Source organism: Salvelinus fontinalis, chromosome 36, assembly GCF_029448725.1.
Source record: "Salvelinus fontinalis isolate EN_2023a chromosome 36, ASM2944872v1, whole genome shotgun sequence".
Classification (NCBI taxonomy): domain Eukaryota; kingdom Metazoa; phylum Chordata; class Actinopteri; order Salmoniformes; family Salmonidae; genus Salvelinus; species Salvelinus fontinalis.
In genome coordinates, this window is record NC_074700.1 from 19,660,326 (window position 1) to 19,677,991 (window position 17,666).

At 46.4% G+C, this 17,666-nt stretch overlaps 1 protein-coding gene across 1 annotated transcript; it reads right to left on the reverse strand.

Moving 5' to 3' along the window:
- Positions 1 to 7,213: 7,213 nt before the first annotated feature.
- LOC129835467 (uncharacterized) lies at positions 7,214 to 17,630 on the reverse strand (the record flags this gene model as incomplete). The annotated part of the gene is made up of 7 exons (XM_055901103.1): positions 7,214 to 7,314; positions 7,638 to 7,735; positions 7,815 to 7,839; positions 7,960 to 8,085; positions 16,517 to 16,765; positions 16,940 to 17,218; positions 17,312 to 17,630. Coding segments are annotated over 7 exons (1,197 nt in total), but the record flags the coding sequence as incomplete, so codon positions are not given.
- Between the last annotated feature and the right edge of the window lie 36 nt (positions 17,631 to 17,666).

The following is a 17,666-nucleotide window of genomic DNA, read 5'->3' on the forward strand; positions in this document are numbered from 1 at the left end:
GGATTTACAACAAGTGTAGCTTTAAAATGGTGTAAAATACGCTAACGTCCCGCATACCCTAGAGAGGGTATAGAGAGGTTAACAAATCCATGTTTTATTTCTTTCTTCTTTATAGTGTATCTCTCTTGAGGTGTCTTGTCGCTTGTAGTGTTCACAGCTCTTACTTATACTCAGGCATATCTACCCTGGAAATTACTTTTTCATATACACGCTCCCTAAACAGCAGATCCATAAGTTTACTACAACATTTCCCAACTGTTTCACATTTTCTTTCAGTTCAACAAGGTAACAAGGCTGTAATGTAACAAAATGTGGAAAAGGGGTCTGAATACCGAGTGCACTGTATATACACACATGGGAAACGGTGATTATTACATGGCAGTCTACAACCATATACTGTATTATAAGTTGTTATTAATAAGATGCAGAAGTTTTGATTGGCCTGCTGGGGGAAGTCTACAATCATATCTTATTAAACTTTAGAAATAAATAACTCTGTCATGAAGTAAGAAAAAAATACAAAGATAACTACAATTGAGGACATATCTATACTTGTCCTTGTCTTATTGTTTAGCGTTGAGGCTTTTTTAAGGGACGACTTATAAACAGTAATTGGATACAATCTGGTATCACCTTAAATTAAATGAATCATCTGCGTCTAGCACAGGATCATAAGATATCTTGCTTCTGGAAGCATTACAAAAAGCTGCTGACCCAACTACACCAATGACACTCGCATCAAATATATGTGAATGTGTTTCATTAAAAAATAATTGTATCAATATAGTACCTTAGGAGAAACTACAAAACACTAACAAGGAAGTTAGCGAAAGCTAACTGTATTATTAAATTTAACATACAAGCAAGCACATTTAATAGATACAAAACATGAGCAGCAGAAAGTAAAGATTCCATACAATACTAACCATAGTGGAGGATAGAGAGTAGGAGTATTCCCTGTTTGGAGAAGGAGGAGAGGGGACCACCAGACATCTCTGTTAGGCGTTGTATGTTGTCTGTTTCCTCTGTCTGTATGTCCTCCCTATCTCTCTGTGAATGACTGGTAGCTAGCTAGACTCACCAAGACACACAGAGAAGAGTAGAGAAGAGAGAAAGAGACTTCCTTTGATGAGGGCTTATGTTCTAGAATAGAATCCCTGTATGTTAGTTGAAAAGGAAGTCACAATCTATATTAGTTCTCTGAAAATCCCCCTTCACTCAGCTTGAGAGTTAGACCATCAGGAGTGGGTGTGTTTGGGGTCTGTTACTGAGCTTATCATTCTGATGGTATCAGAGCAGTGTGTGTATTTTCATGTAGGTGTTGCATGCCTGCAGAAGGGTCTGCATGAGTTATCTTCCATGCCCATTGCTCAGTGTGGCTGAGGTACATGAAACACCCTCCCACTTGTGTATTTTCAGGAGGAAGTGGGTCCTAACTTACTGACAACGGCCCCCTTCTATGTTTCAGGTAACATCTTGTGGTAACGTCTCTTCCTGTGTCTATTGGTCTCTGTGGCAACCTGCTTCTGTTTCATAGGAGAAGTGACACAATGACCTCACTACTGTCTGTCTGACAAAACAAGTATTTCAGCAGATTTCGTAAGTTTTTGTGAGACTTAATTCGTAGGAAAAGACACATTTTTGTGCGACTTCATTCATAGGACAATACATTGTTGGGGGGCGAACTTCAGAACAATCTTTTGAAAGTTATTGGAGCAATACATTTTGGACTTTTTGTGTCCCACATTTACTTAGAAAAAAACTACTTGTTAACAACCCAATATAGTTAATTAACTAGGTTGTCACTGATATACTTAATTTAACAGTAGCTTTATGTTTTTTTTTTTATTAGTGGCAATGCTGTTTTCTATGCTTGGTTTCGCTTAATATTTTGGGATACTGGTACTATGTCAGATTTTCTGAGGGGTGCCAGATTGGCGTAAAAAGCTGTATTTGTCCGTTTTTTTGTGGTATTGAAGAAGGTATTGGATTGGGGATACATTTTCATGATGGAAAATGAATTCATCAATAAATGTGAGAAACAGAAGACCTGCAAATCTGTTTGGTTTGGTAAGCTGATAATACTTGTATCATTATTATAGTGCTGTGACACCCATAGCTGAATGGCTACAGACTCTGCATTTCCAATTTAATATCAGGTAGTGTCTATTTATTTACAGCAGGATGTTGATTAATTATTGCTTTCTTCATGCAGAATATGTATAAAAATGCCAAATATACCAAAAGTTATATTAAGCATAGATTTACGACTTTTTAAACATGTTAATCATTAACTTTTTTGATATAGGGGGCAGCATTTTCACTTTTGGATGAATTGCGTGCCCATAGTGAACTGCCTCCTACTCTGTCCCAGATACTAATATATGCATAGTATTATTACAATTGGATAAAAAACACTGAGTTTATAAAATTGTTTGAATGATGCATCAAGCATGTACATATTATCCATGTTCCCAGGTTGCTCCTGCTCTTCTGGTGTATCCCTCCTACTCCCTCAAGGACCTGTAACATATCACCACACAAAGTTATTTATCCCTCCATCTCCCTCAAGGACCTGTAACACATCACCACACAAAGTTATTTATCCCTCCATCTCCCTCAAGGACCTGTAACATATCACCACACAAAGTTATTTATCCCTCCATCTCCCTCAAGGACCTCTAACATATCACCACACAAAGTTATTTATCCCTCCATCTCCCTCAAGGACCTGTAACATATCACCACACAAAGTTATTTATCCCTCCATCTCCCTCAAGGACCTGTAACATATCACCACACAAAGTTATTTATCCCTCCATCTCCCTCAAGGACCTGTAACATATCACCACACAAAGTTGTTTATCCCTCCATCTCCCTCAAGGACCTGTAACATATCACCACACAAAGTTATTTATCCCTCCATCTCCCTCAAGGACCTGCAACATATCACCACACAAAGTTATTTATCCCTCCATCTCCCTCAAGGACCTGCAACATATCACCACACAAAGTTATTTATCCCTCCATCTCCCCAGAGGACCTTTTTAGAGATATACTTTGAATAGATACAGTATACTTTGATATATGAGCTTTACATGTAATTACATATTAGCATCATGCAGATGTAGCATCTTACGTTGATCACCTTGTTGGAGCAGGACATTTAAAGGTTTAAAAAAGACTTCTAAAGTTTGTAATTTCCACTTCATAATTTCAGACTTGATTTCCCTAACTCCATAAATGAGAATTCAAACAGAGCACCACCTGTTACATGTTTTGCATGTTATTTTGGCATTAATACGTGTCACATGTCAGTTTGCAAACAATGTAACAGCACAAAAAAAATGTACTCAAATGTTGAGTTAATAAAGCCGGCTACAAACATGGTCTCTTTTTTGCTTTCTTGAGCAAGGCAGCTCAAAAATGCAGGTGTTTCCTTCTAGCTCAGTGCTTTCTGTGGTGGAGGGACAGCCAGCGGAAAATACAGAGAATAGGGGTTTGTAATCTTCTCTAGTTGCACCGTGATTGGCTCAGTGTTCTGTCACTCATGGGGACACTACGTCATCGCAAAATCTATAGGGAGAACTACAAAGTTCAAGCCTTCAATGCTGCAGACATTTTTTGGTACCCTTACCCAGATCTGTGCCTCAATACAATCCTGTCTTGGAGCTCTACAGACAATTCCTTCGACCTCATGGCTTGGTTTTGGTTCTGACATGCACTGTCAAATGTGGGACCATATATATATACACAGGTGTGTGCCTTTCCAAATCATGTCCAATCAATTGAATTTACTACAGGTGGACTCCAATCAAGTTGTAGAAACATGTCATGGATGATCAATGGGAACAGGATGCACCTGAGCTCAATTTTGAGTCTCATAACAAAGGGTCTGAATATTTATGTAAATAAAGTATTTTTTATACATTTGTAAAAAATAAAATTATAATTGACAAAACAGTTTTTGCTTTGCCATTATGTGGTTTTGTGTGTAGATTGCTGGGGAAAAAATATATTTAATACATTTTAGAATAAGGCTGTAATGTAACAAAATGTGGAAAAGGTCAAGGGGTCTGAATACTTTCCGAATGCACTGTAATTTGCTATGGGATTGCAAATCCAAAAGTATGTTAACATCAACACTATAATCCCAAATTCATCACTTGGATCATAAAAAGGTAACGTGATCAGAAATGTTCTCACCAGTTTGTTTGATAAGACATACTTAAATATAGTTTCATACCCTTTCTATAGATTGTTGATGTAGTCTTACCGGGGACTGTGTATGGCTTCACTAGAGAAAAGACAGATTCTGTCTCAGATGGGGTTGCTGTTTCTATAGGGGTGAGGATAAAACATCAGCATCATTTTACAGTTATACAGAATAATATACAGTTATACAATACACAGTTAGAGTTGTGAGGTTATGATGATCCCTTACATACAGTATTTAATATGGGTCAAAGAGGAGTGCGGTTCTGATAGAGTGAATATATAAGGGAGTGATGTCCAATCTTACCTCTCTTCTTCTTGGCTTTGACCTTCTTTTGGAGGACAACATCTGCATAGGTCACATCAACAGGTCCAGCTGCTGCTGACAATGGACATTTCCAATAAACAAATGAAGGAATTAGCTTATTGCATATTTTATTCTGCCACAACATCAAACTCAGAGACAATTACGGTTTAAATGACTGCCAACCTGTAGAATGGGTCTTACCTGTGGCTTTCCCTGTCTTCACCTCGGAATAGACTGGATTTTCATTTGGATAATTTAGCTTTTCTGAGGAGGAAGAAGAGCAGTAGAGAATTTGTAAATATATATACACTGCTCAAAAAAATAAAGGGAACACTAAAATAACACATCCTAGATCTGAATGAATGAAATATTCTTATTAAATACTTTTTTCTTTACATAGTTGAATGTGCTGACAACAAAATCACACCAAAATTATCAATGGAAATCAAATTTATCAACCCATGGAGGTCTGGATTTGGAGTCACACTCAAAATTAAAGTGGAAAACCACACTACAGACTGATCCAACTTTGATGTAATGTCCTTAAAACAAGTCAAAATGAGGCTCAGTAGTGTGTGTGGCCTCCACGTGCCTGTATGACCTCCCTACAACGGCTGGGCATGCTCCTGATGAGGTGGAGGATGGTCTCCTGAGGGATCTCCTCCCAGACCTGGACTAAAGCATCCGCCAACTCCTGGACAGTCTGTGGTGCAACGTGGCGTTGGTGGATGGAGCGAGACATGATGTCCCAGATGTGCTCAATTGGATTCAGGTCTGGGGAACGGGCGGTCCATAGCATTAATGCCTTCCTCTTGCAGGAACTGCTGACACACTCCAGCCACATGAGGCCTAGCATTGTCTTGCATTAGGAGGAACCCAGGGCCAACCGCACCAGCATATGGTCTCACAAGGGGTCTGAGGATCTCATCTCGGTAACTAATGGCAGTCAGGCTACCTCTGGCGAGCACATGGAGGCCCCCCAAAGAAATGCCACCCCACACCATGACTGACCCACCACCAAACCGGTCATGCTGGAGGATGTTGCAGGCAGCAGAACGTTCTCCACGGCGTCTCCAGACTCTGTCACGTCTGTCACGTGCTCAGTGTGAACCTGCTTTCATCTGTGAAGAGCACAGGGCGCCAGTGGCGAATTTGCCACTCTTGGCGTTCTCTGGCAAATGCCAAACGTCCTGCACGGTGTTGGGCTGGAAGCACAACCCCCACCTGTGGACGTCGGGCCCTCATATCACCCTCATGGAGTCTGTTTCTGGCCGTTTGAGCAGACACATGCACATTTGTGGCCTGCTGGAGGTCATTTTGCAGGGCTCTGGCAGTGCTCCTCCTGCTCAAAGGCGGAGGTAGCGGTCCTGCTGCTGGGTTGTTGCCCTCCTACGGCCTCCTCCACGTCTTCTGATGTACTGGCCTGTCTCCTGGTAGCGCCTCCATGCTCTGGATACTACGCTGACAGACACAGCAAACCTTCTTGCCACAGCTCGCATTGATGCGCCATCCTGGATGAGCTGCACTACCTGAGCCACTTGTGTGAGTTGTAGACTCCGTCTCATGCTACCACTAGAGTGAAAGCACCGCCAGCATTCAAAAGTGACCAAAACATCAGCCAGGAAGCATAGGAACTGAGAAGTGGTCTGTGGTCACCACCTGCAGAACCACTCCTTTATTGGGGGTGTCTTGCTAATTGCCTATAATTTCCACCTGTTGTCTATTCCATTTGCACAACAGCATGTGAAATTTATTGTCAATCAGTGTTGCTTCCTAAGTGGACAGTTTGATTTCACAGAAGTGTGATTAACTTGGAGTTACATTGTGTTGTTTAAGTGTTGTTTGAGCAGTATATATATATATATATATATATATATATATATATATATACACACACACTAACAGTCCAAAGTTTTGATGTCTCCAATATTATTCTACAATGTGGAAAATAGTAAAAATGTAAGAAAAACCCTTGAATGAGTAGGTGTGTCCAAACTATGAAATTACATGTATGGAATCATGTAATCCCCCAAAAAGTAGCCACCCTTTGCCTTTGAAATGAAGCACACTTAAACAAACTACAACACAACAAACGAACGAACGAACGTGACGCTATAAACAAATAGTGCTGACACAAACACTACACATAGACAATCACCCACGACATACCCAATGAATATGGCTGCCTAAATATGATTCCCAATCAGAGACAATGATAAACAGCTGCCTCTAACTGAGAACCAATCTAGGCAGCCATAGACATACAAACACCTAGACTAGACAAAACCCCATAAACATACAAAACCCCTACATTCCCCATGTCACACCCTGACCTAACAAAAATAATCAAGAAAACAAAGATAACTAAGGCCAGGGCGTGACAGCCTTGATGACAGCTTTGCACACTCTTGGTATTCTCTCAACCAGCTTCATGAAGTAGACACCTGGAATGCATTTCAATTAACTGGTGTGCCTTGTTAAAAGTTAATTTGTGGAATTTACTTCCTTCTTAATGCGTTTGATTCCATATGTGTTATTTCACAGTTTTGATGTCTTCGCTATTATTATACAATGTAGAAAATAGAAGAAAAAAAACTTGAATGAGTAGGTGTCTCCAAACTGGTACTGTATGTATGTGCATATTTTAACTCATCTTAGATACACTGCTACATTTTTTTGTATCAATATATGTCACAGTTGAGAGTCACCTTTCTTTTTCTTGTCCAACTTTTTCAGTGGAATCTGGGCGTAAGTCACATGACTTGGTCCAGCAGCAGAAGCACCAGCAGCATCTGAGAGATAATACACAAACACCTCAACTTAGTCAAACTACATGTCATGTTAAATGAAGAACAGCAGTCTACTACACATTCATACTGAAAACATTACATTACACTACCATTACCATGGTGGTCTGAGGAATTGATCGTATCATAGATGTTAGTGTCACCTGTTGGTCAGAGAAGAGAGAGAAATCTTAGGTTGGTTGGTTCTCCCTCAGCTTGTCTACGGACAAAGAATATGGTAACATGTTGTTATACAAAGTGGATGTTGATGAGTCAGTGTATGAGGTTACATAGAGAGGAGTGGTAGAGGTCTGGGATGAGAGACTGACCATGCTGCAGACATGTGTACACAATATCAGGAGCCTGGCCCTGGGTAGATCCTTGTTCCTGTTGGGGGTCCTGGTTGGTGCTCTGGGTCTGAGTGGGCCTACAGGGAGAGAGATACGCAGCTTAAGAAGCACAGAGAATACTGTGTATCAATATAGTCGAGAGACAGGTGTACTCACCAGAATGTTCTGTTGAAACAGGAACCTGTAATGTCAAAAACATTGTGTTATGAACTGAACTTTCTTCAACTATTTTTATTTTTATTTAGAAATTTCGCTCCTAAACATGAATTAAACATTAATTGAGAAATAGTAAAAGTCTCACCTTTGCTGTTTTGATATCTCACCAGCAGGACCAGGAGAATGACCAGTAGAACACCAGCAACAACCAGACCCACAACCACTCCTACTAGGACTGATGTAGAGGATCCAGGAGATACGACTGGAGAGACTGGAGAGAGAACTGTGACAACACAGAGGCGGATGCAAGATGCAAGCAACGATGGTTTAATGAAATACAGTTTACAGCAGCAACAGGACAGACAGACTGTACTCAGACGGAATCCGACCCAGGAACTATGGCGCATATACCGATGATAGCGTGCTGAGAAATCCAGGGGAATGTGTCCGGATGGGTAGGAAGGAGCCCAGAAGATAATCCACACAAGGGCGCCGAGAGAAAGAGCCCAGACACACGACACAACCTCAGGGAAGTAACAATGATCTGACAACAAGAAACACTGATTACAGAACATATAAAGAGAAGATAAGTGATTCCAGCTGGCGCAGACAATCAGGCCGAGATTGGGAACCACGCCCACACAAACACGGGAGAGAGAGAGAGAGAGAGAGAGAGAGAGAGAGAGAGAGAGAGAAAAAGAGAAAGAGAAAGAGAGAGAGAGAGAGAGGGAGGCAGTGGATTCATGAACCGTGACAATACCCCCCCCTTGGAACGCCTCTTGGCGTTCCCAGGCGAATTTACCTGTCGATTGAAATCATCGATAAGGGAGTGATCCAGAATGTCCCTAGCAGGTACCCAACTTCTCTCCTCCGGACCGTAACCCTCCCAGTCCACCAGGTACTGGATTCCGCGTCCCCTCCTTCTAGAGTCCAAAATACGATTGACAGAAAAGGTGGGTTCCCCATCAACAAGTCGTGGCGGCGGGGGAACCGGGACCGGCGGGTTAATGCGTGCCTGAAACACAGGTTTTATTTTAGACACATGAAAGGTAGGATGAATTCTCCTATACGCCGGAGGAAGCTTGAGCCGGACCGCCACCGGACTAATGATCCTGGTGACTTTAAACGGCCCGATAAATTTGGGGGCAAGCTTGTTCGAAACGGATCGGAGTGGAATTGTTAAGGCTGTCGCTTTCCTCATCCTCGGATGAGGTGAGGAGAGAAGGATCTTCAGACCAAAATGCGGTTTCAGGGAAATAAGCCATCTTTTATTTTAAAACAACGATGAAGATGGCAACACGAAAACAAATACTTTAACAAACTTACAAAATAACAAAAACGACGTAGAACGAAACCTGAACATAAACTTACATTACATAAACGTAAACTCACGGACAGGAACGTTACATAAAAAACGCACGAACAGCCAAACAGCCCCATATGTGAAAAACATCGACAACACGAGAGACATCACAGGAGACAATCACCCACCAACAAACAGTGAGAACGCCCTACCTAAATATGACTCTTAATTAGAGGAAAATGCAAACCACCTGCCTCTAATCAAGAGCCATACCAGGTAACCCAAAACCAACATAGAAACAGATAACATAGACTGCCCACCCAAAACACATGCCCTGACCATAAACACATAAAAAACAACATAAAACAGGTCAGGACTGTTACAGAACCCCCCCCTCAAGGTGCGAACGCCGGGCGCACCAGCACAAAGTCCAGGGGAGGGTCCGGGTGGGCAGTTGACCACGGTGGTGGTTCCGGCTCAGGACGCTGTCCCCACACCACCATAGTCACTCCTCTCTTCTGTCTACCCCTTCTAATGACCACCCTAACACTACCTTCCCCTAAATAAACGGCCAGCACCGGGACAAGGGGCAGCACCGGGACAAGGGGCAGCACCGGGACAAGGGGTAGCACCGGGACAAGGGGCAGCACCGGAACAAGGGGCAGCACCAGGATAAGGACCAGCACCGGAACAAGGGGCAGCACCGGGACAAGGGGCAGCACCGGGACAAGGGGCAGCACCGGAACAAGGGGCAGCACCGGGACAAGGGGCAGCACCGGGACAAGGGGCAGATCCCGGCTGAAGGACTCTGGCAGGTCCCGGCTGAGGGACTCTGGCAGGTCCTGGCTGGACGGCTCTGGCAGGTCCTGGCTGGACGGCTCTGGCAGGTCCTGGCTGGACGGCTCTGGCAGGTCCTGGCTGGACGGCTCTGGCAGGTCATAGCAGGACGGCTCTGGCAGGTCCTGGCTGGACGGCTCTGGCAGGTCCTGGCTGGACGGCTCTGGCAGGTCCTGGCAGGACGGCTCTGGCTGGTCATGGCAGGACGGCTCTGGCTGGTCATGGCTCGCTGGCGGCTCTGGCAGATCCTGTCTGGTTGGCGGCTCTGGCAGATCCTGTCTGGTTGGCGGCTCTGGCAGATCCTGTCTGGTTGGCGGCTCTGGCAGATCCTGTCTGGTTGGCGGCTCTGGCAGATCCTGTCTGGTTGGCGGCTCTGGCAGATCCTGTCTGGTTGGCGGCTCTGGCAGATCCTGTCTGGCGGGCGGCTCTAGCGGCTCCTGTCTGGCGGGCGGCTCTAGCGGCTCCTGTCTGGCGGACGGCTCTGTAGGCTCAAGGCAGACGGGCGGCTTTGCAGGCTCATGACAGACGGGCGGCTTTGCAGGCTCATGGCAGACGGATGGCTCAGACGGCGCTGGGGAGACGGATGGCTCAGATGGCGCTGGGGAGACGGATGGCTCAGATGGCGCTGGGGAGACGGATGGCTCAGATGGCGCTGGGGAGACGGATGGCTCAGATGGCGCTGGGGAGACGGATAGCTCTGTAGGGAGGAGAAGGAGAGACAGCCTGGTGCGTGGTCTAGGCACTGGCTGCGCTGGAGAGGAGGAAACAGCAGGAGAGAGAACCCGGAGAGACAGCCTGGTACGGGGGGCTGCCACCGGAGGACTGGTACATGGAGGTGGCACCGGGTCTACCGGACCGTGAAGGAGGACACGTGCTCTTGAGCACCGAGCCTCCCCAACCTTACCAGGTTGAATGGACCCCGTAGCCCTGCCAGTGCGGTGAGGTGGAATAGCCCGCACTGGGCTATGCAGGCGAACCGGGGACACCACCTGTAAGGCTGGTGCCATGTACGCCGGCCCGAGGAGACGTACTGGAGACCAGCTACGTTGGGCCGGCTTCATGACATCCGGCTCGATGCCCAACCTAGCCCTCCCAGTGCGGCAAGGTGGAATAGCCCGCACTGGGCTAAGCACGCGTACTGGGGACACCGTGCGCTTTACCGCATAACACGGTGTCTTACCAGTACGACGCCTTCTACCTCCACGGTAAGCACGGGGAGTTTGCTCGGGTATCCTACCCGGCTTTGCCACACTCCTCGTGTGCCCCCCCCCCCCAAGAAATTTTTTGGTCTGACTCACGGGCTCCCAACCGCGTCGTCGCGCTGCCTCCTCATACCAGCGCCTCTCAGCCTTCGCTGCTTCCAACTCCTCCTTTGGACGGCGATATTCCCCTGGTTGAGCCCAAGGTCCTCTACCGTCCAGGATCTCCTCCCAAGTCCAGAAGTTCTTGTTGCTCCGTCGAGCATTCCCATACCGCTTGGTCTTAGCGTGGTGGGTGATTCTGTTAAGGCTGTCGCTTTCCTCATCCTCGGATGAGGTGAGGAGAGAAGGATCTTCAGACCAAAATGCGGTTTCAGGGAAATAAGCCATCTTTTATTTTAAAACAACGATGAAGATGGCAACACGAAAACAAATACTTTAACAAACTTACAAAATAACAAAAACGACGTAGAACGAAACCTGAACATAAACTTACATTACATAAACGTAAACTCACGGACAGGAACGTTACATCAAAAACGCACGAACAACCAAACAGCCCCATATGTGAAAAACATCGACAACACGAGAGACATCACAGGAGACAATCACCCACCAACAAACAGTGAGAACGCCCTACCTAAATATGACTCTTAATTAGAGGAAAATGCAAACCACCTGCCTCTAATCAAGAGCCATACCAGGTAACCCAAAACCAACATAGAAACAGATAACATAGACTGCCCACCCAAAACACATGCCCTGACCATAAACACATAAAAAACAACATAAAACAGGTCAGGACTGTTACAGGAATGTTCTTAGTAGAAAGCCACACTCCTTGGCCAACGACATATACCGGAGGCTTCGACCGGCGGCGATCGGCCTTAGCCTTGGTGCGCGCCCCCACCCGGAGAAGAGTGTCACGGGCTCTGCTCCATGCGTGACGGCACCTCTGGATGAAAGCGTGAGCGGAGGGCACAGTGACCTCGAACTCCGTACTGGGAAAGATAGGTGGCTGGTAACCTAAACTACACTCAAACCGAGAGAGACCCGTGGCTGCCACTGGCAACGAATTGTGAGCGTACTCAACCATAGAGAGTTGTTGACTCCAGGAAGAGGGATTCTTAGAAACCAAACATCGCAACACTCTCTCCAAATCTTGGTTGGCCCTCTCCGTTTGACCGTTGCTCTGGGGATGAAACCCTGAAGACAGACTGACATTCGCTCCCAGTAACCTACAAAACTCTTGCCAAAACTTGGACACAAATTGGGGCCCCTTGTCAGAAACTACGTCCATCGGCAGGCCATGTAAGCGAAAGACGTGATCCACGACAGTTACCGCTGTCTCCTTGGCAGATGGTAATTTAGGCAAGGGAATAAAATGAGCCGCGGTAACAAAATCTAGCGCGATGTGGGACCAGGGTCTCGAAGGGACCGACAGCGGTTGGAGTAACCCATCTGGAGGTCGATTAGAAGTCTTCCCAGTGGCACAAACCGAGCAAGCCAAGACAAAACTGTGAATGTCACGAGCCATCAGTGGCCACCAAAAGCGTTGCTTAACCAAAAAGCTAGTGCGGCTGACTCCTGGATGACACGCTACGTTGGAACAATGCCCCCACCGAATAACATCGGACCGACACCCCTCCGGCACAAACAACCGATTAGGCGGGCAACCGGACGGAGGCTTTACCCCTTCTAAGGCCGTTTTGACCCTCGATTCAACCTCCCATGTGAGTGTGGAGACCACTAGGGTCCCGGGTAGGATGCACTCGGGAGTGGATGGGCGTTCGGAATGGTCAAAAATGCGAGAAAGGGAATCGGGTTTGACATTCTTGGAACCCGGGCGATACGAGAGAGAGAAGTCAAAACGTCCGAAAAAGGGTGCCCACCGCGCCTGCCTGAAGTTGAGTCGCTTGGCGGTTCTGATATATTCCAAATTCTTGTGATCGGTCCAAACTATAAAAGGTACCCCCCAACCCTCTAACCAATGGCGCCACTCCTCCAGTGCTAACTTCACTGCCAACAACTCTCTGTTGCCAATGTCGTAGTTGCGTTCCGCAGGTGATAACCGATGGGACAGGAACGCGCAAGGGTGCATCTTGTCGTCCGAAGAGGAACGTTGGGAAAGTACCGCACCTACCCCCACCTCTGAAGCGTCCACCTCCACCACGAACTGACGTGAGGGATCGGGAGCTATGAGGATGGGGGCCGAAACAAAGCGACTCTTGAGTTTGGCGAATGCAGCTTCGGCTGTATCGGACCACCTGAACGTCACTCTGGGGGAGGTTAAGGCGGTAAGAGAAGCGACTATCTGGCTAAAGTTGCGAACGAAACGCCGGTAGAAATTGGCGAATCCCAGAAACCTCTGTAGAGCCTTACGTGAATCTGGGCTTGGCCAATCCACCACAGCCTTAACCTTGTCAGGATCCATGTGAATACCTTCAGTCGAGATGATGTAACCTAGGAATGGAACGGATTGTGCATGAAAAATGCATTTCTCCGCCTTGACAAAAAGTCCATTCTCCAACAACCTCTGAAGCACTCGTCTGACGTGCTGAACGTGTTCCTGGAGAGAAGAAGAAAAAATCCGTATGTCATCCAGGTAAACATATGTGAACTGATCAATCATATCTCTCAGCACGTCATTGACGAGTGCCTGGAAAACCGCTGGGGAGTTGGATAGCCCAAAAGGCATGACCAAATATTCGAAGTGCCCTCTGGGGGTGTTAAACGCGGTCTTCCATTCATCCCCCTCCTTATGCGAACCAAATGATATGCATTACGTAAATCCAACTTAGTGAACACGGATGCTCCCTGTAACCTTTCAAAGGCTGAGGACATCAACGGTAAGGGATAGGTAATCTTCACTGTGATGTTATTCAACCCACGGTAATCAATGCAAGGACGCAGAGATCCGTCCTTCTTCCCCACAAAGAAGAACGCCGCCCCCGCTGGAGAAGAGGAAGGACGAATGAATCCAGAGGCCAGAGAATCAGAGATTATATCTCTCCATAGCCTCCCTCTCAGGAACAGAGAGTGAATATAACTTGCCTTTAGGCGGAGACTCACCTGGCAATAATTCCATTGCACAGTCATAGGGACGATGCGGAGGAAGAGAAGCAGCACGGGATTTGCTGAACACCTCCTTCAGGTCGAGGTATTCAACGGGCACGTTAGACAAATCCACTGCCTCCTCTAGAAACACAGAATCAGACACAGATGAACAAGCAGACACTAAACAGGACTCAAGACACTTGTTACTCCACATGGATATAGAGTTATGACCCCAGTCAACTCTGGGGTTGTGTTGGGTGAGCCAAGGGTGGCCGAGAACTAATGGTGCAAGGGGTGAGTCCATGAGTAGAAATGATAGTGTCTCAGTGTGATTGCCAGAAGTGATGAGTGTGATAGGTTCAGTGGTGTGAGAAATGTTGGGGAGTTCTTGACCATTGAGAGCGTTGACGGATATCTTGTGCGTGAGTGAGGTGATAGGAATCTGGAGTTTGTGAGCGAGCTTGAAGTCCATAAAATTACCCTCTGCTCCTGAGTCCAGTAAGGCTTGGGTGTCGTGCGTGTGGGTGGCCCATCTTAGTCTTACCGGGAGGAGAGTAGATGATGAGGTCTTCTCTGTGGTGACACCACCCGATAGTAGCCTCATACTTACTACCGGGCCTGATCTTTTACCGTGCAGGAGTGGATAAAGTGGCCCGCTCTACCACAGTAGAGACAGAGTCCTTGGGATCTCCGCCTCTCCCTCTCTTCCCGGGAGAGGCGAGCTCTCCCCAGCTGCATGGGTTCGTGAGCGGAGGCTGAACTGGTCGTGTTCCCGCCGCAGGCATGCCAGCCCTCCGTGTCGTTATACGGTCTGTTAGGGCATGCTCGGCGGCCAATACGACTCAGACGAGCGTCGACCCTCAAGGCTAGTTCCACTAGTCCATTTAAACTCCTGGGAAGGTCCAGAACATAGATCTCCTTCTGGATCCGGTCCCCCAGCCCATGCAGGAACATGTCCCACTGCGCCTCCTCGTTCCACTGACACTCTGCGGCCAGAGTGCGGAATTGGATGGAGTATTCCGATACTGAACGGTCTCCTTGGCGAAGGTCAGCGAGTAGTCGGGCCGCCTCCCTACCCGCCACGGCCCGATCGAAGACCCTTCTCATCTCCTCGGAGAGTGTCTGAAAAGAGGTGCAGCATGGGTCCTGGTTCGCCCACACCGCCGTTCCCCAAAGAGCCGCTTTGCCTGATAGCAGTGTGAGTACGAATGCTACCTTAGACTGTTCACGGTTGAAGGTCCGTGGCTGCAATGAGAAATGCATGGAACATCTCGTAAGAAAAGCTCTGCAATAGTCAGGATCACCTGAATAACCCTCTGGTGTCGGTAGCCGTGGCTCTAGCTGGGAATCCGGCTCTGGCGGGACGGGTTGAACTGCCGGTGTAGGTGGCGCAGCGAGACCCCTCAGATGTTGTAATTGTTGGGTCAGCTGGGATACCTGCGTCACAAGGGCTTGTACTGCCCGACCTGTGCTGGAGATGTTCTCCTCTTGTTGATCCATTCTCGTGATACTGCGGGAAATGAATTCGGTCAGACTCGTTGAACTCGCTGCATCCATGATCAGGTCAGATCATTCTGTGACAACACAGAGGCGGATGCAAGATGCAAGCAACGATGGTTTAATGAAATACAGTTTACAGCAGCAACAGGACAGACAGACTGTACTCAGACGGAATCCGACCCAGGAACTATGGCGCATATACCGATGATAGCGTGCTGAGAAATCCAGGGGAATGTGTCCGGATGGGTAGGAAGGAGCCCAGAAGATAATCCACACAAGGGCGCCGAGAGAAAGAGCCCAGACACACGACACAACCTCAGGGAAGTAACAATGATCTGACAACAAGAAACACTGGTTACAGAACATATAAAGAGAAGATAAGTGATTCCAGCTGGCGCAGACAATCAGGCCGAGATTGGGAACCACGCCCACACAAACACGGGAGAGAGAGAGAGAGAGAGAGAGAGAGAGAGAGAGAGAGAGAGAGAGAGGGAGGCAGTGGATTCATGAACCGTGACAAGAACAGCACAACACCATCAGACTGAGGTAGAAAATAAATAAAGTAGTTCAATTCCTGTATGTATCTGAGACTGGAGAGAGAACAGGACAGACAGAGAGGTTATATAGGTTTACAGTATAGACATGAAAAGAAAGCAGGCTGGCCCGTCTTTTGACAATTTAGTTGACAGATCATATTTTCTAGGGGAGTGGAAATCCCCAACTACATTAACATCAACTCTTAAATCACATGTTTTTCACACAGATAATAAAAGTTAACTAAGTTGTGATGATCAATGTTTTGTCACCTCTCACTGTCACCCAGCTCTCTGGTGATTCTCCTTGACCAGATTTACACTTATAGAATCCTTCATCTGACTTGGATACTGTAGGGATGGTCATCTCTCCTGTGGTCTCATTCTTGATAAGTACTCCATCTTTGTAGAAATCACTTTTGGGTTTAAGATTTGTTTCCTGATATCTAAATGTACATGTCAAAGTCACAGAGTCTCCTTCAGTCACAGGATGGACAGGACTCTCCAGGATCACATCACCATCTGTGTAACATAATATAAATACTACTGTAATTCTGGAATCATCACTCACAATACTTCAACATCTTATGAGCTTGTAATTTATTTTATGACATGCAATCATTCAGTTACAGAATGAATTATAACATTGTGCATTGAAATATAAAAATGTTAGTGAAGGTTGTACAATAGACGTACCGTTCACTGTGATGTTGACAGCATTACTGTACTCTCCTGATCCAGACTCACACCAGAACACTCCACTGTACCATGTGTCCAATGATGTGATGGTGCAGGTGGATTCTGTTATTGATCTCCAGGTAGATGGACACTCTGATGTCCATGCTGTCTCTGTGTATCTCATCAGTCTCCATCCAGTAGAGTTCCCCTTCTCCTCACAGCTCAGTGAGAGAGACTTTGATCTAAAGTTTTGAGTTCTGTTGGGATTTACTGTAAGAGACACTGAAGGCTGCAGATCTGAAACAAAGAGAGACAGTCAAACCTATAGTTATATAGACACATGAGGGTGACTTAAATATGATTCAATACAGTTTCAATGCAGTTAGTTACCTCCTGACCAGAGAAACTGAGGTTCACTGTAGAGTGTATCATAGACTGGGTCTCCTCTCCCAGCTCTACACACATATCCTCCTCTGGGAGTAGGACCAGCAGGGATCAGAGTGTAGGAGTCTTCAGTAGTCAAATTTCCTCTGTCTGTTAGAAGCTCAAAAGAGTATGACTGCTCAGTTAAAGTGGGAACAGTCCTGTACCAGGAGATCCTCCAGTCTGTAGACAACTCTTTAACCCCACAGCTCAGAATCACAGAGGCCCCAGGGTTCAGCCACTGAGGAGAGATACTCAGGACAGCCTTGGGTTGATCTGTGATCAGTCAGAGGACATGTTTCAGTTTTCTAACTTTCAGTCT